The sequence below is a fragment of the Pongo abelii genome, chromosome 5, assembly GCF_028885655.2.
Source record: "Pongo abelii isolate AG06213 chromosome 5, NHGRI_mPonAbe1-v2.0_pri, whole genome shotgun sequence".
NCBI classification, from domain to species: domain Eukaryota; kingdom Metazoa; phylum Chordata; class Mammalia; order Primates; family Hominidae; genus Pongo; species Pongo abelii.
This window is the reverse complement of record NC_071990.2, coordinates 49907352-49934415: the sequence shown is the minus strand read 5'-3', so window position 1 is coordinate 49934415 and position 27064 is coordinate 49907352. Positions and strand designations below refer to the sequence as shown.

At 41.8% G+C, this 27064-nt stretch overlaps 1 protein-coding gene across 1 annotated transcript in view; it reads right to left on the bottom strand.

Moving 5' to 3' along the window:
* Positions 1 to 16642, bottom strand: part of GLYATL3 (glycine-N-acyltransferase like 3) — a 29741-nt gene extending 13099 nt beyond the window's left edge. Inside the window, exons 1-3 of the mRNA XM_024248958.2 lie at positions 16524 to 16642; positions 4519 to 4624; positions 823 to 930 (exon numbers count right to left, since the gene is read on the bottom strand). Of these exons, the coding sequence (XP_024104726.2) occupies positions 823 to 930; positions 4519 to 4596 (186 nt within the window). The 5' untranslated portion in view covers positions 4597 to 4624; positions 16524 to 16642. The remainder of the gene's footprint in view (positions 1 to 822; positions 931 to 4518; positions 4625 to 16523) is intronic.
* Positions 16643 to 27064: the final 10422 nt, after the last annotated feature.

The following is a 27064-nucleotide window of genomic DNA, read 5'->3' as shown; positions in this document are numbered from 1 at the left end:
TGGCTTCACCTCCAAGAATTACAACTCTCAGAATCTTCCTAATGTGGTCAGGACAGTACCTCTTTGGCCACATGAGCTTCTCCTTGGTCTCAGGGGCAGAATGGGGCAGATGTTGTCTTCACTCTTCTTCCAAATACCCACATGACCAAAGTCATCAGTCATAAGGAATCATTCACCCAGGGAAAAAGCTAGTATCTATAAGTCAGCCATTTGTGCTTCATCCTTCTAGAGATCATGAAACACTAAGGAACCACTTTATTGAACATGTTTGGACTAGAGGTTTTTCAAGTTCCTGACACTCTGAGGCCAGTCAAATTAGAAACTAATGCTGAGGCTGGGCATAGTGGCTCATGCCTGTAATCCCAGCACTTTGGGAGCCCGAGGCAGACGGATCACCTGAGGTCAGGAGTTCGAGATCAGCCTGGCCAACATGGTGAAATCTCATCTCTACTAAAGTGTCTACAAAAAATACAAAAATTAGCCAGGCATGGTGGTGGGTGCCTATAATCCCAACTACTCAGGAGGCGGAGGCAGGAGAATCGGTTGAACCTGGGAAGTGGAGATTACAATGAGCTGAGATCATGCCACTGCACTCCAGTCTGGGTGACAGAATGAGAGAGAGACAGAGAGAGAGAGAGGGAAGGAGAGAGGGAGGGGAGGAAGGGAGGGAGGGAAGGAAGGAAGGGAAAGAAAGAAAAGAAATGAATGGTGAAACAGTGTTGCAAGCTAATGTAAATGGCTACTATGGTTATAAAATACCATTACCTATTTTTTCTTTCCAATTCTTATTATTTTTAAACTTTTTACCTTTCAAAACTGTACCTCTCTTTGTCGTCTGGTGATAACAGCTTTGAAATCCGGCCATGAATCCAACACCACTTCCTTTTGAAAGGGGTTCCCACGATTTATGTTCATCACCGCTCCGTAAACCTGAGTCAGATAACCCAGAGAGACAAGCCAATCATACTTACATAAGCTGTTTCAGTCACATATTATCTTCTTTACCTCTTGTTCTACTGTGTAATCATGTCCACGAGAGGGGAAATCATAAATATATATATACACATACATTCAGACACATAATAGACACACATATTAATTTTTCTATTGTTATTTTATCAGTGCACATGAAAACTGGTAAAAAGTCTATGAAATCCTATAAAAACTCTTTCCAAACCTAGTTTTTTTATATGATAGCAGTGAGAGATACCAAATTCATAGGCTTACTAGGTGGGTACTTAGCACATAGGTCAGCAGTAAATACTTGCTGAATGAATCAGGATAACATATGTACTTAGGGTTCATGCATATTTAAAAATTTCCGCAAATAATTTTGGTGCTCAGCTGCTTTTCAAGCCCGGGATACTACTTGAAAATAACCTGTGAAATGCAACTACTTCTTCAACCCTAAATTACAATTAGACATCATTAGAGGGTGACACCAACTCAAATTAAAACAAACAAACAAACAAAAACTGCACTTTAGATTTGATGGAGCAAGGCTTTATAAGCATTCCCTGAGGGCTATAACGATGTCTCATTCATTCTTATGTCCATGGAGCCTGACATAGATGATTGAATGCTTGGTGACTCAACCAAACTGGAATAATATTAGAATTCTTTCTGTGGCCTTTCACATTTTTTCTTTTCTTTCTTTAAAGTTTGCCTTTCTTTTATTATTATTATTATTATTTTGCGACAGTGTCTCACTCTGTCATCCAGGCTGGAGTGTTGTGGGGCAATCACAGATCACTGCAGCCTTGAACTCCTCAGTCTCGCTCTGTCACCCAGGCTGGAGTGCAGTGGCACCATCTCTGCTCACTGCAGCCTCTGCCTCCTGGGTTCAAACGATTCTCCCACCCCAGCCTCCTGAGTAGCTGGGACTAAGGCAAGCACCACCACACCTGGATAATTAAAAAAAATTTTTTTGTAGAGATGGGGTCTCATTACGTTGCCCAGGCTGGTCTTGAACTCCTGGGTTCAAGTGATCCTCCCACCTTGGCCTTCCGAAGTATTGAAATTACAGGCATGAGCCACCATAGGCAGCCACATATTTTTCTCTACTACGAAAGATGATTGTCCTACAAAATAGCTTTCATATGTCACATGTATGCTTGTAGAGGTTGGACAAAGTTGGTGATAACAAAGACTGCTGAACTATAGGAATCCTTTTTACCACGATTCATGTTCGTCAACAGTGAAATGAATAAATACATTGTGGCACATTGGTACTATAGATTACAAAACAGCAATGAAATTAATTTCACAAACATAATGTTGAGCAAAAGAAGTTAGATACGAAAAAGATACTTACTGTGTGATCCAATTTATGTTACATTCAAAACAGGCAAAACTAAATTATGGCTTTGGAAGTCAGGATAGTGGTCACTTTTAGGGAACAGGGAGAGGTAGTGGTTGGAAAGGGGCATTGCGAGTGGGAAGGAGTGACGTCAAAAGTAATTTTCTTTCTCTGTAGTAGTGGATGTTATGTAGGCATTTGCTTTATGAAAATTCATTGAGCTATATAATTAAATTGTGTGCACTTTGTAGCTAGCATGTGTTAGATTTCAATGGACTTTGTTTTGCTTTGTTTTGTTTATAAGGACATTGGAACCTACATTTACCTCCCTTATCACTTTTTTGTTTAATTAAAAAACAACTTTTTTAAACAAATGCGACCTTGCTGGCCTTGAACTCCTGGGCTCAAATGAACCTACTGCCTCTGCTTTCCGAGTAGCTGGGACTACAAGCTTGCTACCACACCTGTCTTTATCACTATTGTAATCTAAATCACTCATTTTCTTCAACGCCTAGAATTGTACAACTTTCTTCTATATTACCCAATCTGGACCTCATTCACATATCCTCATAGAAGGAGTCTTTCCAAATTGGGTTTGGCTTATATTATTGTGTAACATGGATCACCCTTAGTGAAAATGCAAGATCTAAAGTAACCTGGAAGGGTCATGTTTGTTCTGTTAATCATTAAATTATGTGGCTGCTCATCTTGCATATACAGAGTAATGTTTATTAATATAGTTTCACATGAGGAAACTATACATTCTTACTCAAGAATGTAACCTAAATATGATTGGAATACTCAGCATCTTAAAAGGCAAAAACCCTTTCAATATTCAGATTTGGAAAGGAAAAACGTAACTTATTTGTATAGGATTTGGAACCAACTGAAATATTTGACACTGGTTAAATACAAACTCTTCCAAAAGCTATTTATCCAAAGGGTGAATGTTGAGTTGAGGGGGTGTGGCTAGAAGGATGTCAATGTGCTGGGGGAATGAGATGAGAGCTTATGAAGGAACTTTGGAAGGATATTTAATCACTTAAACACTAAGCTGAGGTTACAAAATCCATAGCCAAAAACTCCAAAAATGGAGGAAGTGTAAATAAACAAAACTGTATTTTATTTAATATTTTAATTCTCTAACATCTTTTATTACCCTGTAAAGGTCACTGAAATTTTTTTCATTATCTCTGGCAAAATAATTATTTGGACATATTATTAAGGCAAAGTAGCCTACCATTTCATTCTATTAATTCACTTCAGTGTCAGCATTGATCTTGGGAAAATTTGGGTCAGATTGTCAATTTGGTACATTTTATTTTTTAGCCAAATGATTCCAAATTATTATTCACATTTTCGTTACCACATACAGTTTAAGCATGATCAATAAGGCAAGATGGCCAGATTTAATTCACACAGTATAGTGCATTAGAGGACTCCTTCTAGATCACTTTTGTTCAAATTTTAATGTATATAAGGATTAAATAGGGTCTTTGGTAAAAATGCAAGTCTCTGTCTTCACAAATTCTTATTTGTTATGTCTCTCATGGGTGATTTGCATGCCACTCACATTTGAAAACCAGGCATAGGGCAGTCTCCTTGCTCAAGAAATTCAGCTCTTAAAGGCAATTTCACTGCATTTATAACAAGATCTAAACCTCAGTTCTATTATTTTAACTAGATTATGTTCTTAACTGCAGTGCCACCTAGTCTATATCCTTCTGCTATTTAAAATACTTTAGAACTCAAATTTATTTAGAAATAATCTAGAAATTACCTAAATTTCCTTAGGAGTCATCCAGGTGACTATGAAAAGCATAGTTTCCAGGGGGTGAGAGGAAAGGGGAGGGAGAGCATTAGGACAAATACCTAATGCATGTAGGGCTTAAAACCTAGATGATGGGTTGATACGTGCAGCAAACCACCATGGCACATGTATACTTATGTAACAAATCTGCACATTCAGCGCATGCATCCCAGAACTTAAAGTTTAAAAAAAAAAAAAGAAAGAAAAAAAAAGAAAAGTATAATTCCGTGGGCCTTATCCACAGTCTATTCAATCTGTCTCCAGCAGGAGGGAGCTGGGAAGCTGTATGTTTAACAAGTGCTCCTAGAGAGTCTTATTATCAGAAAAAAAGGAAAATAGCCACAAGTTTGACATTATTTTAAGATTAACACAATAAAGAAATAAAATAAAATTATTAATTTTATGGTACCTTGAGTGATTCAGGAAAGCAACTCTTCAACATTTTCTCCAGTATCAGTAATTTGGTAGAACAGTTTAGCACCAACATCTTTTCCAGAGCTCTTGCAACTCCACACCTAATTAGAAACTTGAAGGTAGGCATTTAATTTTTGCCTGTTAATATTTGGATCTATTTAGGAGTATTCTTGTAATTCTGTTTTCATTGGGTATAATTCTGACTGCCATTGCTCCCTCTGAAGAGGGAAAAGGAAGATGGGGAGGCACTGGGATGGGTAAACCGGAGAATACACGGGAAGTGTTAATGACCTAATCCCGAACAGTTGTGCGTATCTATCCTTGGTTAAGTCTATTATATACATTGATTGTACTCTAAACTCTGTCTTCAGAGCATGTATAACAGTTGTAATTTTGTATTTATTTGTATTTTATTTGATCTAAATCCATCCTGAGTAACCTATAAGCTGTATGAAAGTAGGACCGATGCCTTCTTTGTGCTCCACTGTATCCACAGCACCTGCCAAAGGACCTGGCACACAGTAGGGACCTTCTAAATAGTTGATGAATGGCAAATATGAAGCTCAGGGTAAGAACCTCGAGCTAAGTTGGAAAACATCTTTTTCACAATGTGGGGCAAAGACTAGAGAAAGACTTGAGTGGGTCAGGTTGTTATGAGGAACAACTGGAGAGAAATACCTAGAATGAAGTGAAGAATCAGAAGTGGTCAAAGGCTGAGACTCGTTTTAGTCTGATAAAATTAAAGAAAAAAGAAGGGCCTAAATATAATGTATGCAAAGTCATCTGTTCTCATGCAATTAGATTTTTTTTTATATTTGGGGGCTTCACCTCCCCTGCTTTGTTCCAAAGAAAACTTTTTCTGGCATTCCAATCAGGGATGGACTGAATTAAAGAAAAAAAATATTTCCTACATTAAATGTAGCAGAGCTTATCAACTTACATCTGGCAGACAGGCACTAGGATGGCAAAGAGAACTCAGCTAGACAGGAGAACGTGGTGCCTCTGGGGTTGTGGTGGAGAGCTGGGATCATTCCTTTACAACATATTTTCCAGGTAGAGAAAATTCTACTCAATTTCTCTATGTGGCATACCCCTGTGATTACAAGATACCCTGAATATTCAATTGTAATCTACCTAAAATCTGCTGTAAAATTCTATCATGAGGTTTATGTAAGCCTGAACTTCTGGAAAGCATATGATCAAGCCCTGTGGGCTCTAGTTCACTGAGTGGTACACTTGAGGTGTTTGTGCTCTCTGCAGGAGTCAGAAGAGATTGCACGGGCCAGGGTAGCACCCAAACATTAAGAGGCTTTTGAATTCCAGTCTGGACCAATATTAGAAACTTTGAAAAGATCGAGTTTCCAGACTTCAGGATGGCAAAGAAAGAAGTACAGCCATCATCTCTTCACTTTTTCATCTGCTTGACTTTTCACTCATTTGTGTCATCTCTAAATATAATTTTAACTTTGTAATAGATACTTATTTGAAATACATTTATTTATTCTAATTCAATATATCCTGATAGAAAACAAAACAAAATTATTTCAAAGGGCAGTGGAATGTGAACCTCTTAATTAGGTTTGATGTCTAGAGATTTTTTTATGCCTGAATACTGAAGTAGCTAATGAAAAGAGTAGGAATTAGAATATTTGTTGATAATTTGCTTCTTTATTACCTGGTTTGTTCCCTGAAGGATCTAAAGCCATTTATGAAAATACATAGGCTGGGCGTGTTGGCTCATGCCTGTAATCCCAGCACTTTGGGAGGCTGAGGCGGGTGGATCACCTGAGGTCGGGAGTTCGAGACCAGCCTGACCAACATGGAGAAACCCTGTCTCTACTAAAAATACAAAATTAGCCAGGTGTGGTGGCACATGCCTGTAATCCCAGCTACTAGGGAGGCTGAGGCAGGAGAATCGCTTGAACCTGGGAGGCAGAGGTTGCGAGGTTGTGGTGAGCCAAGATCACGCCATTGCACTCCAGCCTGGGCAACAAGAGCAAAACTCCGTCAAAAAAAAAAAAAATAGAAAGGAAGGAAGGAAGGAAAGAGAAAGAAAAAGAAAGAAAGAAAGAAAGAAAGAAAGAAAGAAAGAAAGAAATATGTAAAATATATCAAGAAAAATAATTAAGTTTAAATTAAAATTTGGCAAAGGAGAAATAGAAGGACAAAGTAATATGGAGTCAAAAGTGAGGTTAATATGCAAAGTATGGAGCATGGAACATAATCCTATGTATACAATTGATCATCCTTAATCATGAATTTCATATTTGAAAATTTACCTGCTTTCTAAAATTTATTTGTAATTCCCAATTCAATACTTGTGGCACTTTTACAGTCATTTGCAGTCATGCACACAGCAGCAAAAAGAACTGGGTTTCCTAACTCACATGTTTCCAGCTAAGGTTGAACAGGGAATGCTCTGTCTTCTTGTTTGTTCTCATACTGTAAACAAGTGCCCTTTTCATGGTCTGTTTAGTGCTAAGTTTTTCAAGTTTTTGTGCCTTGTGTTGATTTTGCTGTTTAAAAATGGACCAAAAGCATAGCACTTATCGGTTGTACTGGTGTTTCTAAGTGCAAAAAGGCTGTGATGTGAATAATGGAGGAAATACATGTGTTAGGTAAGTTTCCTTTGGACATGAGTTACAATGCTCTTGAATCAACAATATATATTAATGTGTCTTTCAACAAAAACACATATAAAACAAGGTTACTACTGACCGGCTGATGAAAATACCATAACCAGAGGCTGACAGGAACCTAACTGTATTTCTACTTGGAACAATGTTTCAGTATTGACTAAGTCAGTGTCTGGTATCATTTTATTGAAAATAACTACCACAATGAGAATCAATTGTACTTGCAGCAGGTGAGAGGCCACTTTTGACACTAAACTTTCTAACACAAAGAGAAACAAATATGATTCATTTCATGATTCAGTTTGCCCAGAAAATTGTCCTCCTTACACTCTTTCCTCTAACATTTACTTGTTTTTTCACTTATGCCATCTCTAAAGTCCAATACTCTAGCTTATTTTTATTTATTATTTATTTATTATTATTATTATTTTTGACACAGTCTCGCTCTGTTGCCCAGGTTGGAGTGCGGTGGCATGATCTTGGCTCACTGCAACCTCCACCTCCCAGGTTCAAGCAATTCTCCTGTCTCAGCCTCCTGAGTAGCTGGGATTACAAGCGCGCACCTGTAGGGAGACCCCCTGAAACTATTGCTATGGAATAAAAGATGAAATGTTTCTGATTATTGTAAATACAAAATTGCATGCAGGATTGTGTAAAGACAATGCCAGGTTGGACTGCCAGAATGAGCCAACAGCACGTGATGTGCTTCCCCTGCAGAGAGCCTATGAATGGACGTGCATTCAGGGAGGTTTCATGCCACCAAGATTCCTATTCCAGAAAAGCAGATGTTCATAGCTCTGGGAAAGGAATGCAACCGTTGTGGAGAGCCTATAAGTGGATGCATGAGGGGCGCCTGTCCATATGGATAAGGTAGGGCTGTAACGCCCTCATCTTGCCACAGCTCTTCTAGGCCTCTTTAGGGTTAAGGCATACTCCCTTCTGAAGATTTCTGGTCTAACCAGTTGTATAGCTTCACATCCTGTTTCTATGGATTGTTTGTAACCAGCTTTTGCTTCAACTGTTACTGCTGATTAATATCTTGCTAATCATAGGTTATGGAAAGACTGTGTTTCTGGTTTTTTTTTTTTTTGTTGTTGTTGTTGTTGTTGTTTTGAGAGGGAGTCTCACTCTGTCGCCCAGGCTGGAATGCAGTGGTGCAATCTCGGCTCACTGCAAGCTCCGCCTCCTGGGTTCACGCCATTCTCCTGCCTCAGCCTCCCGAGTAGCTGGGACTACAGGCGCCCGCCACCATGCCCGGCTAATTTTTTGTATTTTTAGTAGAGACGGGGTTTCACCATGTTAGCCAGGATGGTCTCGATCTCCTGACCTTGTGATCCACCTGTCTCAGCCTCCCTGTTTCTGTTTGAAGGCTCTGTTAGAAATTACTGATGCACACACTATATTGTAAATTCTTATCTCTGTATACTGTACTTCTGCATACAGATGTTATGTTAAAGAATTATTTCATCCCCATGTGACCATCTCACCTCATAATCAAATGACCCTAAATCCCTCACTAACCTACCCCCGCCCTCACTAAACTTAATAATAAATGCTAGTATATTCAGTGCATTGGTGGCACTGCGGGACCAGAACGTGGTGACCCCCTTGGACCCAGCCTTCACTATCTTGTGTGTGTCTATTATTTTTCAACCTGCCGATCTGCCTGGGAACAAAGAGAGAGTCCCGTTGCATTGCGGGCTGCTAGCTAGATCCCGCAATATCTGGCGCCCAAGGTGGCCTTCTTTGTTCTTCTGCTCAGTGCACTCCGAATGCAGGTTCATGATGACTAGTCTTCAGTCTCGACAGTAAGGTCCCTGGGTATGCTTTTCCAGCTCTCCCCTCTTTTCAGGTTTGTCGACCAGTATTATTCCAGGGTTATTATGCGACAATCACAGTCTAAACACCAGGCTTATCTGTCTTTTATTAAACTTCTTCTTAAACAGGGTGGAATCAAGGCTGATTCCAGTAACCTTATTCTTTTATTTCAGACTATTGAAAAATATTGTCCTTGGTTCTCTGACAAAGATTCTATGGACCTGTTAGACTGGGATAGAGTTGGTGCCTCTCTCCACCAGCTCATGAGAGATGGTGTTTTACTTCCTATTTCTGTTTGGACTGACTGGGCTGTTATTCATGTTGCTTTACTTCCTTTTCCATCTGGTGATCCTCTTCAACTGCCACAAGTTAACGTGGATGATGAACTGCTCCCTTTACCTTGGGTAGCTGACTCCCCTACTAGTCCTCCTTCTGATGATGAGGAAGAATTTGATCTCTCCTTGGTTTCTCCCCAAGAGAAGGAACCTGGTGATGATCCCCACCCTCTGCCTCCTATCTTGGAACCTCTATATGTTAACTCTTCTTCTACTAAGCCGTTGGCCCCTCTGCCAGAGGAGGATGTGTGGCATTCATCTGAATGGCCTGTTTCTCATTCCCATCATCCTTTTGGACCTCTCCCCTCTTCTAAGCCTACTGTTTCTTTCAACACTCTGGGACCCCTTCTTTCAGAGGCTTAGAATCCTGTTTTTCCCCAGTCCACGTCCCGGTGCCTTCACCCTCCTTCTTTTCCCCTGCCCTTTCACAATAGATGTGTGAGTCACCTGTTTGGGTAGAGCAGTGGCCACTTTCCAAACACAAATTAGAGGCTTTCATTTAAATTGTTAATGATTTACTACAAGCAAACACTATTGAGCCCTGCTTGTCTCCATGGAACTTGCCTGTGTTTGTTGTACAAAAAAAAGTCAAGAAAATGGAGGATGGTAACAGATTTAAGAGCTGTTAATGCAGTTGTTAAACCTATGGGGGCATTACAATCTGGTATGCCCTCCCCCTCCATGATTGCTAAGGAATGGCCTTTAATTATCATTGACCTTAAAGACTGCTTTTTTCATATTCCTTTAGACAAGTCAGACTGTGAAAAATTTGCTTTCACTATACCTTCCATCAACAATTCAGCTCCTGCAGCTAGATATCAATGGAAAGTTTTACCTCAAGGAATGATTAAAAGTCCTACTATTTGTCAGTTGTTTGTCGGTACTGTGTTACAACCTATCCAACAGACTTTTAAAAATAATTACATTCTTCATTATATGGATGATATACTAATTGCTGCCCCCACTAAAGATGAATTAATTCAATGTTTTACCTCTTTAAAATTAGCTGTTGCCAATGCAGGACTCCACATTGCTCCTGATAAAATTCAACAAGCCACTCCTTTTCTGTACTTAGGAATGCAGCTAGAAGCTCGCTCCATTAAGCCCCCAAAAGTCCAACTTCATACTGACAATTTAAACACCTTAAATGATTTTCAAAAATTACTAGGTGACATCAATTATCTCAGACCAACCCTAGGCATCCCTACTTATGCATTATCTCATCTATTTGCTACTTTATCAGGAAATACAGATCTAAACAGTCCTCATTCTCTAACTGAACCAGCAAAACAAGAGTTGTCTTTTGTAGAACAATGAGTGAGAGAGGCACAAGTCTCTCGTATTGACCCAAATTTCCCTTTACAATTTTTAGTTTTTCCCTCCATCCACTCTCCTACGGGACTTATAGTACAAAATAATTCTCTAGTTGAATGGGTATTTCTTCCTAATTCAGCCTCTAAGACTCTTTCAATATATCTTGATCAAATGGCCACTTTGATTGGGTTAGGATGTCAACGTATCACTAAAATTTCTGGCTTTGATCCAAACATTATTGTGGTCTCTTTGTCAAAAAATGAAGTTTAAAATGCCTTTTCTACATCTTTGTGCTGGAAGACTAATCTGGCTGACTTCATTGGCACTATTGATAATCATTTGCCTAAGTCAAAATTCTTTTAATTTCTAGGAAATACTTCCTGGATTCTACCAAAACTTACTCATTCATCACCATGAAAAGGCAGTCATTACCATTTTTACTGATGGATCCAGTAATGGAAAGGCAGGGTATGTAGGACCAAAAGATAAAGTCATTTCTACTCCATAAACTTCTGCTCAAAAAACCGAGTTGTTTGCTGTTATCTCTGCATTACAGGATTTTAATCAGCCTCTTAATATTGTCTCTGACTCAGCTTATGTAGTCCATGCCACTAAGGCAATAGAAACAGCTACCATCAAAAATATTACTGACACTAATCTATTTTCCTTGTTCTCTTTGTTACAAAAAACTGTTAGAAACTGAAACCACCCTTTTTTCATCACTCACATTTGTTCTCATACTAATTTGCCTGGAACTTTATCCAGTGGTAATCATAAAGTTGATACTCTAGTTTCTCTAGCCATTATAGATGCAGAACAATTTCATCAACTCACTCACACTAATGCCTCAGGTCTTAAACATAAATATTCTCTCAGCTGGAAAAAAACTAAACAAATTGTACAACACTGTTCTCAATGTCAGGTTCTTGTCTTACCCACACAATCTCCCAGAGTTAATCCCCGAGGCCTTTCTCCTAATGCTATTTGGCAAATGGATGTTACTCATGTTCCTTCTTTTAGAAAATTAGCTTATGTGCATGTCACAGTTGACACCTTTTCCAATTTCATCTGGGCTACCTGTCAAACTGGAGAAGCCACTTCTCATGTTAAAAAACATATGTTTTCATGTTTTGCGGTTATGGGAATTCTTAGTGAGCTCAAAACAGACAATGATCCAGCCTATTGCAGTAAAGCTGTTAAAAAAATTTTTCATCAGTGGCATATTAAACATATTACTGGTATTCCTTATAACCCACAAGGCCAAGCTATTGTAGAAAGAAGTAACAGAACTTTAAAATTACAATTACTTAAACAAAAACAGGGGGATAAGGGGTTGTCTACCCCTCACATACAATTAAACTTGGCATTGCTCACATTAAATTTTCTTAATATTCCTAAATCTAGTTCTGTTACTGCTGCCAAAAAACATTTCTCTGGTAACTGTCCCACGGTAAACCAAGGAAGGGAAGTATGGTGGAAAGATGTTCAATCTAATATATGGTCAAAAGGCTCTATTTTAACGTGGGGTAGAGGCTATGCTTGTGTTTCCCCAAGTGAATACCAATCTCCTGTTTTGGTTCCTGCTAGACACCTGAAATTGTGTCCTGAAGATGCATGCAACAACGAGACAGAGAAATTTGCTGAAAAAATGCCACAGCAAAAAACAACTAACACCTCCAACCATCAAAAAAAAAAAAAAAAAAAAAAAGAAAAGAAAAAAAATAACCATGCTAACTCCTTTACAACAGACAATCCAGTCAGCCATCCTGAACAACTTGCCTCCAGTGATCCAGGTCTGGCTCAACCTCTGCCTCCTCCTGATTACACTGATCCTTCTACCCTCTGTCACCCCACAGACTGTTAAAAACTATACATATTGGGCCTTTATTCCTTTTCTTCCTCTTATTCGAGCCATGACATGGATGGACGCTCCTATTGAGGTCTATGTTAATGATAGTATTTGGATGCCTGGTTCTGTAGATGATCGTTGTCCTGCCCAACCTTCAGAAGAAGGAACTCCTTTCAATATCACTTTAGGTTTTAGGTATCCACTTTTGTGCCTGGGACCCACAAATGGATGTCTCTCATTAGATATTCAAATTTGGGCAGTCACACTACCATCTGGTCACTCTTTAGGACACTTGGTATCAGGGCTCTCATTAAAACCTCTAAGACAGATCAAAACAGGAATCTCTGATTATATTCACACATCCCAATATAAGCCTTTAGGACCTGCGTGTCCTCTCAACTTGTCTTCAAATGCTGACAAATTAATATGGAAGGATTGCGTCAGTTCAGAAGGAGTGTGTTATTTAATTCTTCTCACTACACCGTTCTTGATTGGGCTCCTAAAAGTCATATCACTAATGATTGCTCTCAAGGTCACAGAGATTGTCAACACTTTCTCTATGATATTACTTATCAAAAAAGTAGTGACAACCCTCCCCTATTATATCATAGATTTAACAGCTTTTTTCCTTTTAGGTGGAAAGGGGCAGGGGTTGTCCCTCCAAAGCCAAGGCTCATTGTTCCCCACTTAGGACCTGAACATTCAGAATTGTGGAGATTAACCATAGCTATGACTGGTATGAGAGTTTGGGCTGGAGAAAGTGTTATAAGTAAATCCACCTTGTCACCTTGAAAACTAAGACAACAGATTGATTTACACTACTATTTTCACACGGCCAAAAATATCACTATGGCAATCGTCAAAAGGTCAATTCAAAGATGGGACAGTAAAGATGATGAGGACTTATATCCCCCCCCTTTGCTAATGTCCCCTCACCACCTCTCATACAACCTATTCCCCCCACCACACATTCACAAAAAGAGTACCATCCCAAAATAAATATGCTATCTATATGGAGTATAGATAAAACTATACCACTTAAAAGTTGTGTTAAACCACCATATATGTTATTAGTAGGAAAGATGCATATTAGTTCAAAAACCAATGTAATTACATGTGTTAGTTGTTACTTGTATACTTGGATTGACTCATCCTTTAATCAATATCATAGTATTTTAATAGTCAGAGCCAGAGAAGGTATTTGGCTTCCCGTAGCCTTACATAGGCCTTGGGAATCTTCCCCTTCTATCCATGTTATTAATAATATTCTACAGAAAATTATTAAAAGGAGTAAATTATTTATTTTTACATTAATTGCAGTAATAATGGTTTGATTGCTGTTACTGCAACTGCTGCTACTGCGACTGCTGCTGCTGCTGGAGTTGCATTACCTCAATCTATTCAAACTGTTCATTTTGTGGATAAATGGGAAAAAGATTCTACTTGGATGTGGAATTCTCAGTCAGGTATTGATCAAAAATTGACCAATCAAATTAATAACCTGACAAACTGTTATATGGATGGGAGATAGAATTATAAGTTTAGAACATAGATTACAAATACAATGTGATTGGAATACTTCTGATTTTCTATAAATCTGTTTCAGTGTAATGAGTCTGTTCACAATTGGGAATCAGTAAAATGCCATCTACAAGGAAGTGAAGATCATTTAAGTTTAGACATAAGCAAGCTAAAAGAACAGATTTTTGAGGCCTTTCAAGCACACTTAACTGCTTTACCCGGTGCTGAAGTTTTAGATGGTACCTCTGAGGGGTTATCTAATCTCAACCCCATTCAATGGGTAAAATCCTTGGGAGGATGCACTATTGTTAATTTTGTTCTGTGTATAATTTGTGCTATTGGTTTATTGTTCATATGCAAAATTGGAAAAAATATTCTTCAATCCAATCGTGATCAGTGCCAAGCTATGATTGCTATGGTTCATTTAAATCAGAGGAAAGGAGGAGATGTAGGGAGATCCCCTGAAACTATTGCTATGGAATAAAAGATGAAATGCTCCTGATTATTGTAAATACAAAATTGCATGCAGGATTGTGTAAAGACAATGCCAGGTTGGACTGCCAGAACGAGCCAATAGCACGTGATGTGCTTCCCCCTGCAGAGAGCCTATGAATGGACGTGCATTCAGGGAGGTTTCACATCAACAAGATTCCTATCCCAGAAGAGCAGATGTTCATAGCACTGGGAATGGAATGCGACCCTTATGGATAGCCTATAAATGGACGAATGAGGGGCACCTGTCCATATGGATAAGCTAGGGCTATAACACCCTCATCTTGCCACAGCTCTTCTAGGCCTCTTTAGGGTTAAGACATATTTCCTTCTGAGGATTTCTAGTCTAGCCAGTTGTCTAGCTTCACATCCTGTTTCTATGGATTGTTTGTAACCAGCTTTTGCTGCAACTGTTACTGCTTATTAATATCCTGCTAATCATAGGTTATGGAAAGACTGTGTTTCTGTTTTAAGGCTCTGTTAGAAATTACTGATGCACACACTATATTGTAAATTCTTATCTCTGTATACTGTACTTCTGCATACAGATATTATGTTAAAGAATTACTTCATCCCCATGTGACCATCTCACCTTATAATCGAATGACCCTAAATCCCTCACTAACCTACCGCCGCCCTCACTAAACTTAATAATAGATGCTGGTATAGTCAGTGCATTGGCGGCACTGCGGGAGCTGCTTTCACTACCTTGTGTGAGTCTATTATTTCTTGACCTGCGGCTCCACCTAGGAACAAAGAGAGGGCCCCGTTGCATTGCGGGCTGCTAGCCAGCTCCCGCAATAGACACCACCAACGCCTGGCTAGTTTTTTTATATTTTTAGTAGAGATGGGGGTTTCACCATGTTGGCTAGGCTGATCTCGAACTCCTGACCTCATGTGATCCACCTGCCTTGCCCTCCCAAAGTGCTGGGATTACAGGTGTGAGCCACCCTGCCTGGCCTCTAGCTTCTTAATAGTAAAACCTCTACTTAATTGGCTTCAACTTACCCTTCTAGACTATACTCTTGCAACTCACAAATTACTCAGGGTGACAAACTAAAATCAGAGACATTCCCCCATGGGTTCATGCAGAGAGGACACTACAATTAATCTACATTTGACAATACCCTTTCAGTAAACAGTGATTCATTTCATAAGGATCTTTCATTAAACAGAAATTTTTTTAATGCCACAAAATAGAGCAAAAATTCTCATTGATGCAGAAAATATTTTCTACACATTTTTGTAACATGTTAGAGAGTCATAATGATGATTAACTCTGAAAGCTACAAGAGCAGAATGTCATATCTTTACCATTTGATTACTACTGTCCATAATCAGTATGTTCTGGAATTGGAAGTTAAAGGTTGGTAACTCCTTTAAGCAAATTATAACCAATAGACTCACTGTTTGAAAGTATTTGTCAAGAAAAAGAATTATGATCATGTAAGTTTTAGAAACTGAAGTTTCTTTGGGGGCATTTGAGTGTTTATAAGCACAGAGCAAGCATCTAAAATATTTTATTGATTAATATTTATCATAACAATGAAAGCATTACACTCTCCTGGGAGACTTTTAAGTCTTGTAAGCAATAAAACATAAGACCTCTCTTTTTGTAATGTAATACAATATTTACAATATAACGGTGGGCATTTGTTAATGAGGAAATACATTTTTTTAAGCACTTGCAATCCAATGCTAGTAATTATTTTTCATATGTTAGGATTTTTGTTCAGAGAGGTTGTTCTAGTTGTGCCCATATCACAATGCAAACAAATTTATACTTGGTAATGCTTATTTTCCTCACATCAAAATTTAAGAGTAAAAATTTTCCTCATATCAAAATTTAAGGGTTAAAAAAACCCAAACAAAAACACACCAAGAAACAAAACAAAATATATCTTTCCTTGAAACCTAATTGCAATGTATTCGTTCTGTATAAGGTTGGATTTCATCCCTTTTCTATTTTTCCCATCCCTTTCTGCAATTATAAACTATGACTTGAAATGTATTATATTAATGAATAAATGTTTACCTGCTGGGAGTTCAGTCCAGAACTGAGGGTTTTCAGCCGTGTATCAGTCCAGTAGCCCTTTTATATAAATGGTAAGTTTATTCTTCAAGGCAACCTCCCCAATTAGGCCTTAGTGGAAAGAGGAGGGAGAGTTAAAAAAAAAGTGCCTACACCTGTAGAGGGGGAGGAGTTTATGATGTTGATCAGGTGAAAATCATCTCACATACAACACAGGCATTTCCACTCCATCTCTTCCTTTTTATCACATTTAGCCTTATGGTGTAAAAGCCAATGAATACTAATCTTGATTTAGCGATAGGTATTTTCTAGCCATAAAACCTGTCTATTAATCAGTATCTCATGAACGAGAATAAAAAGAAAAGGAACCCAGGCAAATGGTAGTACGATAAGAAAATAATATAAAGGTATTGACCCCTTAGTTATTTTTTATATATTCTGAAGAAAATGATTTTGCTGCCCTAAACTTCCAAGGCTGAAAGGGGGTAATCTCTACAGAGGATACATAAGCACATGAGAGTAATTTCAAGAATTTTAATTACTTCAGCCTATTCTTTTAAATGAAAAGTCATTCAGAGTTTACTCACTTCTTTCAAAAAACTGCAATTTCAACCACCATGTAAGTATTTACTTGGACATCTCAGCACTCAATATCTACATCTTGAAATAATATGCAACACAAATGTCTCAAGGGCATATGCAGAGTGCTTCAATTTGAATGCGGTCACATGGGAGGATTCTGTTTACCACCTTTAGGTCTCATAAAATGCTAAGGTAGGGCATTCTTCACTAGAGGACACTGAGCTTTGTAATACAATGGGCCGCTAGTAGTTGACAGCGAGTGGAGAAATTGTATTAGATGTCAATTACTAGATGTCAAAATAAGAGTTTTTGATCTTGCTGTATACATTGATAACTTCTTTTTTAAAAGATGTTACTGAGAACAAAGTATACCTACTCTTGGCCCTAAGGAGCCTATATATAGTTTTCTAAATATCAACTGAGTAAAATAGATTTTTTAAAAGTTAAGCTAAGGCTTTTATTTGCAAAACAGGAACTCCTTTAGACAGTAAGTGCAATATCCTAGGGGAAACTTTAAAAAGTTTGGGGTCTGGTTATTTATAAACTCTGAGACATGTAAAAGTCTCCCCAAATTTAGATTACATCTTGTTTCCAAGTGCATTTAAAACAGAAACTTGAGCTCTTTGTTCTTTATAAAACATCAGAACTAATTGGAACTAATTTTTGCCTGAAGAAAAAAATAATAAAAAGGCAAAACATTCCTTTTCCTGGAAAGTATGGTTGAAGGTAATTAAATTTGAGATATTTATATATATTAGGCTAAGGCAAACTTTTAACTCTGAGATTAATGGAAAAAGGCGGAAAAAAGGAGATTCCCAATGTAAGATTAATTTAAAGGAATTGTCTTCTGAAAACCCAGGTGAACAAATCCGCAATACATATTATCACTGTACTCAGAAAAATACGTCAGATTGTACTTTGCTGTAATAGGGGTTACTCATTAGATTCACTAGCCCCTTCTACTTGTAGTTTATCAGAAAACTCCTAAGAGGTTCAATTATTTTTTCACTTCCTTGTTCTATCATTTACTATCTGTGTGATCTCAAGTTATTTAGCCTCCCTGTGCCGCAGTTTCTTCACCTGCAGGATGGAGATAATAATAAATGTTATGAGGTTTAATTCCCATAGGGTTGTCATTAAGATTAAACATTGGCATAAATACATGTATATATGTAATGGGATTGGACTAGCACCTGGCATGTAGCAAGCACTCAATAAATGTCAGCCATTTTTCTCATTGCTATTACTGTCTTATATCCCTGTTGTACTATTTGAAAACTTACGGTAATTTTAAGGACACCTCTAGGGGGTAGAAATGGGGCAAAATTGGCTAAGGCATATTTATTTCTATTAGTGTAAAAATGTATACATATGTAACAAACCTGCACGTTGTGCACATGTACCCTAGAACTTAAAGTATAAAAAAAAATGAACAACTTAATTTTAAAAATGTGCTCTATTGTAGTTCTAATGAATTTAGAAAATGTCCCTCTTTTATCTTCTTCTTTGTCTAGTTTTAACAACTATTATATCCAATTTTGGATATGGTTGCTAAAGCAACTTCACAGCCCTGATAAGAACAGAGGCTACTTTAATAAGACAGCAAACACCTAAGTCAAGAAAAATTGCTCTCCCTCTCCCTCTCCCTCTCCCTCTCCCTCTCCCTCTCCCTCTCCCTCTCCCTCTCCCTCTCCCTCTCCCTCTCCCTCTCCCTCTCCCTCTCCCTCTCCCTCTCCCTCTCCCTCTCCCTCTCCCTCTCCCTCTCCCTCTCCCTCTCCCTCTCCCTCTCCCTCTCCCTCTCCCTCTCCCTCTCCCTCTCCCTCTCCCTCTCCCTCTCCCTCTCCCTCTCCCTCTCCCTCTCCCTCTCCCTCTCCCTCTCCCTCTCCCTCTCCCTCTCCCTCTCCCTCTCCCTCTCCCTCTCCCTTTTCGGTCTCCCTCTCCTTCTTTTTTCGGTCTCCCTCTGTTGCCGAAGCTGGACTGTACTGCCGGGATCTCGGCTCGCTGCAACCTCCCTGCCTCGGGCTCCTGTGACTCTCCTGCCTCGGCCTGCCGAGTGCCTGGGATTGCAGTCGCGCGCCGCCACGCCTGAATGGTTTTTGTATTTTTGGTGGAGACGGGGTTTCGCCGTGTTGACCGGGCTGGTCTCCAGCTCCTGGCCTCGAGTGATCTGCTTGCCTCGGCCTCCCGAGGTGCTGGGATTGCAGACGGAGTCTCGCTAACTCAATGCTCAATGGTGCTCAGGCTGGAGTGCAGTGGTGTGATCTCGGCTCTCTGCAACCTCCACCTACCAGCCTCCTGCCTTGGCCTCTTAAAGTGCTAAGATTACAGCCTCTGCCCCACCGCCACCCCGTCTAGGAAGTGAGGAGCGTCTCTGCCCGGCCGCCCATCATCTGGGATGTGAGGAGCGCCTCTGCCCGGCTGCCACCCCGTCTGGGAGCAAGTGAGGAGCGCCTCTGCCCGGCTGCCCCGTCTGGGAGATGAGGAGCACCTCTGCCCGGCCGCCCCGTCTGGGAGGAAGTGAGGAGCGCCTCTGCCCTGTTGCCCTATCTGGGAAGTGAGGAGCGCCTCTGCCTGGCCGCCACCCCGTCTGGGAAGTGAGGAGCGCCTCTGCCCGGCTGCCACCCCATATGGGAAGTGAGGAGCGCCTCTGCCCAGCCGCCCCTTCTGGGAGGTGAGGAGCGCCTCTGCCCAGCCGCCCCGTCTGGGAGGTGAGGAGTGCCTCTGCCCGGCCGCCCCGTCTGGGAGGTGAGGAGCGCCTCTGCCTGGCCGCCACCCCGTCTGGGAGGAAGTGAGGAGCACCTCTGCCCAGCTGCCCCATATGGGAAGTGAGGAGCGCCTCTGCCTGACCACTCCGTCTGGGAGGTGAGGAGCGCCTCTGCCCGGCCGCCCCGTCTGGGAGGTGAGGAGCGCCTCTGCCCGGCCGCCCACTCTGGGAGGTGAGGAGTGCCTCTGCCCGGCCGCCCCATCTGGGAGGTGAGGAGCGCCTCTGCCTGGCCGCCACCCCGTCTGGGAGGAAGTGAGGAGCACCTCTGCCCGGCCGCCCACTCTGGGAGGTGAGGAGCGCCTCTGCCTGGCCACTCCGTCTGGGAAGGGAGGAGCGCCTCTGCCCGGCCACCCCGTCTGGGAGGTGAGGAGCGCCTCTGCCCGGCTGCCACCCCGTCTGGGAGGAAGTGAGGAGCACCTCTGCCCGGCTGCCCCATCTGGGAAGTGAGGAGCGCCTCTGCCCGGCCGCCACCCCATATGGGAAGTGAGGAGCGCCTCTGCCTGACCACTCCGTCTGGGAGGTGAGGAGCGCCTCTGCCCGGCCGCCCCGTCTGGGAGGTGAGGAGCGCCTCTGCCCGGCCGTCACCCCGTCTGGGAGGAAGTGAGGAGCACCTCTGCCCGGCTGCCCCGTCTGGGAGATGAGGAGCACCTCTGCCCGGCCGCCCCGTCTGGGAGATGAGGAGCACCTCTGCCCGGCCGCCCCGTCTGGGAGGTGAGGAGTGCCTCTGCCCGGCTGCCACCCCATCTGGGAGGAAGTGAGGAGCACCTCTGCCCGGCCGCCCCCTCTGGGAAGTGAGGAGCGCCTCTGCCTGGCTGCCACCCCATCTGGGAGGAAGTGAGGAGCGCCTCTGCCTGGCTGCCCCATCTGGGAAGGGAGGAGCACCTCTGCCCGGCTGCCACACCGTCTGGGAAGTGAGGAGCGCCTCTGCCTGGCTGCCCCATCTGGGAAGGGAGGAGCACCTCTGCCCAGCCGCCACACCGTCTGGGAAGTGAGGAGCGCCTCTGCCTGGTCGCCCCGTCTAGGAGGTGAGGAGCGCCTCTGCCCGGCCGCCCAGTCTGGGAAGTGAGGAGCGCCTCTGACTGGCCGCCACCCCATCTGGGAGGAAGTGAGGAGCGTCTCTGCCCGGCCGCCCCATCTGGGAAGTGAGGAGCGCCTCTGCCCGGCCGCCCCCTCTGGGAAGTGAGGAGCGCCTCTGCTCGGCCGCCCCATCGGGGAAGTGAGGAGCGCCTCTGCCCGGCCGCCCCGTCTGGGAGGTGAGGAGCGCCTCTGCCCGGCTGCCACCCAGTCTGGGAGGAACTGAGGAGCGCCTCTGCCCGGGCGGCCCCGTCTGGGAAGCGAGGAGCGCCTCTGCCCGGGCGGCCCCGTCGGGGAAGTGAGGAGCGCCTCTGCCCGGCCGCCCCGTCTGGGAGGAGAGGAGCGCCTCTGCCCGGGCGGCCCCATCTGGGAAGCGAGGGGCGCCTCTGCCCAGCCGCCCTGTCTGGGAGGTGAGGAGCGCCTCTGCCCGGCTGCCCTGTCTGGGAGGTGTACCCAGCAGCTCCGAAGAGACAGCGACCATCGGGAGCGGGCCATGAGGACGATGGCGGTTTTGTTGAAGAGAAGGGGAGGAAGTGTGGGGAAAGGAAGGAGAGATCAGATTGTTGCTGTGTCTGTGTAGAAAGAGGTGGGCATAGGAGACTCCATTTTGTTCTGACTAGGAGAAATTCTTCTGCCTTGGGATGCTGTTGATCTATGGCCTTTCCCCCAGCCCCCTGCTCTCTGAAACATGTGCTGTGTCAACTCAGGGTTAAATGGATTAAGGGTGGTGCAAGATGTGCTTTGTTAAACAGATGCTTGAAGGCAGCATGCTCTTTAAGAGTCATCACCACTCCCTAATCTCAAGTACTCAGGGGCACAAACACTGCAGAAGGCCGCAGGGTCCTCTGCCTAGGAAAACCAGAGACCTTTGTTCATGTGTTTATCTCCTGACCTTCTCTCCACTATTATCCTATGACCCTGCTATATCCCCCTCTCCGAGAAACACCCAAGAATGATCAATAAATACTTCAGAAAAAAAAAAAAAAAAAAAAGTAAAATACAAAAATTAAAAAAAAAAAAAAAAAATCTAGGCCAGGCGCAGTGGCTCATGCCTGTAATCCCAACACTTTTGGAGGCCAAGATGGGCAGATCACGAGGTCAGGAGATCGAGACCCTCCTGGCTAACACGGTGAAACCCCATCTCTACTAAAAACACAAAAAATTAGCTGGGCGTGTTGGCTGGTGCCTGTAGTCCCATCTACTCAGGAGGCTGAGGCGGGAGAATGGCGTGAATGCGGGAGGCGGAGCTTGCAGTGAGCCGAGATCGTGCCACTGCACTCCAGCCTGGGGGACACAGCGAGACTGTCTCAAAAAAAAAAAAAAAAAAAAATTAAACAGATTTAAACAAGAAAAAAGAATAAAAATTTAACCTACAGAAACAAAAAAAAAAAAAAAAAAAAAAAAAAAAAAAAAAAAAAAAAAAGAAAAATTGGTTCTATGGTGGCTTAGTTGTGAAGAAACATATTTAGTAACAACTCTTAACCAAAATTGTGAATTAGAAAACAAAAATAGCTCACTTTTTGACATAATAAAACCCAACTGAGAAATTAAAATTTCTGTCTGCTTTCGCTTGCCTTCTTTCCTTTCTCTCTCTCAAAGCTAAATATTTCTTAACAATGAATGAAACATGAGAGGATTTAGACTTATGTTTAGAAACTAAGCCAACCCGTATAATTCAAACACTAATTTTGACAGGTGCAACTGCATATTTTTGGTAAACAGGGAATGCCAAGAAATTCTATCCAACCAAATAAACAAAAGTAAATCCTTTAATTTTAGGTTCCAGTGCAGGTGGCTCATATTTAAACAAAGCCTGTTTGTTGAACATATGCCCAACTGGGAGTTGGGGAAAATCAAAGGGCTCATATAAAGTAAGAATTTTAAGTGGCTGACATTACACTAAGGTTCTGCAACATATCTGTAAAGTCTGCCTCTCAAAACAGTTCTACCAATTCACCTTCCTTCAGCACAAGTACTCGGTGCCCATTTTTCAGTATGTTCAGCAATTTTCTTTTAGTTTTTCCCATCTTCGTCAATTTGATAGGTGAAAACATGTTTTAATTTGCATTTAAATGGTGAAGTTAAGGTTGATCATCTTTCAAATACTTATGGATGTCTTCCTTTGAGAATTGCCCATTTTCCTATTTGTATTTAACCTATTTGTTAATGATATTTTAGAGCTCTTTATTAAAAAAAGTTTTATTTATTTTATTTATATTGTAGATGTTTTCCTGTTTGTGATGTGTCTTTGGCTTAATTTTGTTTTATTTTTATTTTTTATTTTTTGAGACAGAGTCTCACTCTGTTGCCCAAGCTGGAGTGCAGTGGCATGATCTCACCTCACTACAACCTCTGCCTCCCAGGTTCAAGCGATTCTCCTGCCCCAGCCTCCTGAGTAGCTGGGATTACAGGCATGCACCATCATGCCCGGCTAATTTTTGTATTTTTAGTAGAGACGGGGTTTCACCATGTTGGCCAGGCTGGACTCGATCTCCTGACCTCAGGTGGTCCACCCACCTCAGCCTCCCAAAGTGCCGGGATTACAGGCATGAACTGCCATGCCCGGCCGGTTTTGTATTTTTAAAGATCTTAATTTCAAAAAGTTCAAAATATTATGTAATCTTTCATGATTTTACTTTTGCTTATATGCATAATAGGGCATTTGCTACCCTGACATCCACTGTTCATTTCTTTCTTTTTAGCTTCTATTTTTATATTTAACTTTATTTACTGGGAATGTATTTAGGCATAAAGTAGGAATATTAAACATCCTCTCACCCTCTATCATGTAGTTAGCGAGTTTTATGAAGACCATTTATTGATTAATAAATATTTTTCTGTATTTCATTTGAAATGTTATCTTTATCATATGCTACATTTTAATACAATATATCCTCTATCCCAAAAGTATATATTTTTTGTTGTTGTTTAAGTTTCTGGCATTGGCATTTATCAGTCACTAGAGAAGAGATGTATCATAGTTGGCATGGGCTGTGCATGGGAGAACTTAGATGCCTGAGGGCACTACAGAGGAGGACTGTTATTTGAAATATTGGGACCATGTATAGTCAAAGTTTATTTATTTCTTTATTTTTATTTTTTTAGATGGAGTCTCACTCTGTCACCTAGGCTGGAGTGTAGTGTCACTATCTGGGCTAACTGAAATCTCTGCCTCCCGGGTTCATGCGAGTCTCCTGCCTCAGCCTCCCGATTAGAGGAGCCCGCCACTGTGCCCGGCTAATTTTGGTATTTTTAGTGGAGACGGGGTTCCTCCATGTTGGCCAGGCTGGTCTCGAACTCTTGACCTCAGGTGATCTGCCCACCTCGGCTTCCCAAAGTGCTGAGATTACAGGTGTGAGCCACTGCGCCCGGCAGTTTAATTTTATTTGGATCTTGTCTTGGGTCTCTTTAGTGTTGCCATAAAGGAATACCTGAGGCTGGGTATTTTATAAAGAAAAGAGATTTATTTGGCTCATGGTTCTGTAGGCTGCACAAAAAGCATGGTGCCAGCATCTGCTTCTGGCCGGAGACTCAGGCTGCTTCTACTCATGGTGGAATGTGAAGGGGAGCTGGCATTTGCAGATCATGTGGTGAGAGAGAAAACAAGAGAGAGATGAGGAGGTGCTAGGCTTTTTAACAAGCAGTTCTCATGGGAACCAAGAGAATTTATTTACTCCTGGGAGAATGTCACCAAGCCATTCATGGGGGATCTGTCCCCAAATTTCTCCCATCTGGCCCCACCTCCAATATTGGGCATCAAATTTCAACATAAGATTTGGTGGCATGAAAAACAAATCTCATGTCTTTCTCACATTGCAAAATACAATTATTCCATCCCCCAAAGTCTTAACTGTTCCAGCATCAACTCAAAAGTCTAAAGTCTCATTTGAGACTCAAGGCAAGTTCCTTACAACTGTGAACCTGGAAAACAAAAAAACAAGTTATTTACTTCCAAGATACAATGGTGGTGCAGACATTCCCATTCCAAAAGGGAGGAATAGGCCAAAAGAAAGGGGTAATAGGCCCCATGTGAGTCCCAAACCTATCAGGACAGATATTAAATATTAAAGCTCCAAAATAATCTGCTTTGATTCCATGTCCCGCATCCTAAGAACACTGGTTCAAGGGGTAGGTTCCAGAGCCTCAGGCATCCCCATCTCCATGGCTTTGCTGGGTGCAGCCCACGTAGCTGCTCTCGTGGGTTGGAATCCAATACCTGCAGCTCTTCCAGGCTGAGATTGTAAGCTGTTGGTTGCTCTACCATTCTGAGGTCAGAGAGTGGTGCCCCTGCTCCATCTGCTCCACTAGGCACTTCTCTAGTAGAGGCTCTCAGCCCCTATGGCAGGCTTCTGTCTGGGCACCCAGGCTTTCTAATACATCCTCTCAAATGTAAGTGGAAGCTGCCAAGTCTCCACTACTCTTGCATTCTGTATGCTTGCAGACTTAACACCACATGGAAGTCCCCAAGGCTTACTGGGTACACCTTCCAGAGCAGCAGCCTGAGGCCCTTTGAGGTGGTACCACTGGGGTGTGGGGAGCAGTATCACCTGCCCCGTCAAAAAGCCATTCTTTCATTCTAAACTTCTTAATCTGTGATGGGAGGGGTGGCATCAAAGATTTCTGAAATAGCTTTGAGACATTTTTTCCATAGTCTTATTAGCACCTGGCCCTTTTTAGTCATGCTCATCTCTTTAGCAAACTATTGCTGCTGCTTGGCCATATTCTTAGATTCCTCTCCTAAAAACACTCTTCTTTCCTTCTCTAACACAAGGCAAGGCTGCACATTTTCCAGTTTTCCTCTGGTCTCTACTGTAAGCAGTTAGAAGTAACCATGCAGCAGCCTGAGCACTTTGCTGGCTAGAAATTTCTTTTCCCAGATACCCTAGGCCATCTCTTAAATGAAGCCTTCCATAAAGCCCTAGAACATGGACACAACGCGGACAAGTTCTTTGCTATGGCGTAACAAGTGTGACTTTTGCTTCAGTAACTTATAAGTTCATTATTTCCATCTAAGGCTTCCTCAGTATGACCTTTGCTGTCTTTTTCTATAGGCATTTTGGTCCACAACTACTTAACCAATCTCTAAGAAGTTCTACACTTTCCCTTGTCTTCCTGCCTTCTCCTGAGCCCTCCAAACTCTTCCAACCTCTGCCTATTACCCAGTTCAAAAGCTACTCCCACATTTTCAGGCATCTTTAGAGCAATGCCTCACTCCTGAATACCAATTTTCTTAGTATGTTTAGTGTTGCTATAAGGAATATCTAAGGCTGGGTAATGTATTAATAAAGCAATTTGGCTCATGTTTCTGCAGGCTGTACAAGAAGCATGTCACCAGCATCTACGGCACCACGCCATTCATGAGGGTCCATGCCATGATCTAAACAACTCCTCCAGGCCCCGCCTCCAATGTTGGGGATCAAATTTCAACATGAGGTTGGTGGGGCCAAACAAACCCTAAGCAAATCATAACAGACCTGTAATTAATTCTTAAATTCTTTCCAAAGAGTATACCAAAATGCAGTCTTTATTAAAGAAAATACTGTGTATGTTTTGGATTGGATGCTACCTACCAGAAGATATTGTAGATTTCTTAGATTATAAACTCTTCAAAGCTACAAGAGTAGTATGGCCAGTTCACACAGGGTGAAGAACTATATCACTCAGCAACAAAGGTAAGTTAAAATCCCAGTTAACTATCAGTTATCTGTTAAACAGATGCCCTGAGAGAAACGGCATACGTAATTCCTCCCTCCCCACCAAAAGCTACTATAACATTAGTGTTAAAAATCACTGACTTAGGGCTCTACTACTCATTGTAAAAACATGAAGCTTTAAGTTTCCAAGTGAATGGTTTTTAAGACATTTTGTAATAATCTTTACTTTTAGTCACTTTGCCAGGTTTTTCTTTGAGATTTTATTTTCCTCCAAAATCTATTAATAGGCCTTCTTTACCATTATTCCTATGAGGATATTGCTTGTGACCCTTTTCTTGAGCTGCCCCAAGGTCCTCATGTGTGATCTCCTCACTACAGTAAAAATCCAACTTGTTTAACTACAGGTTTGTTCCTGGTGGTCTCTGCCTGAAGGGTGTTAACAGAATTATGGCATCTCCCAAATTAACTGA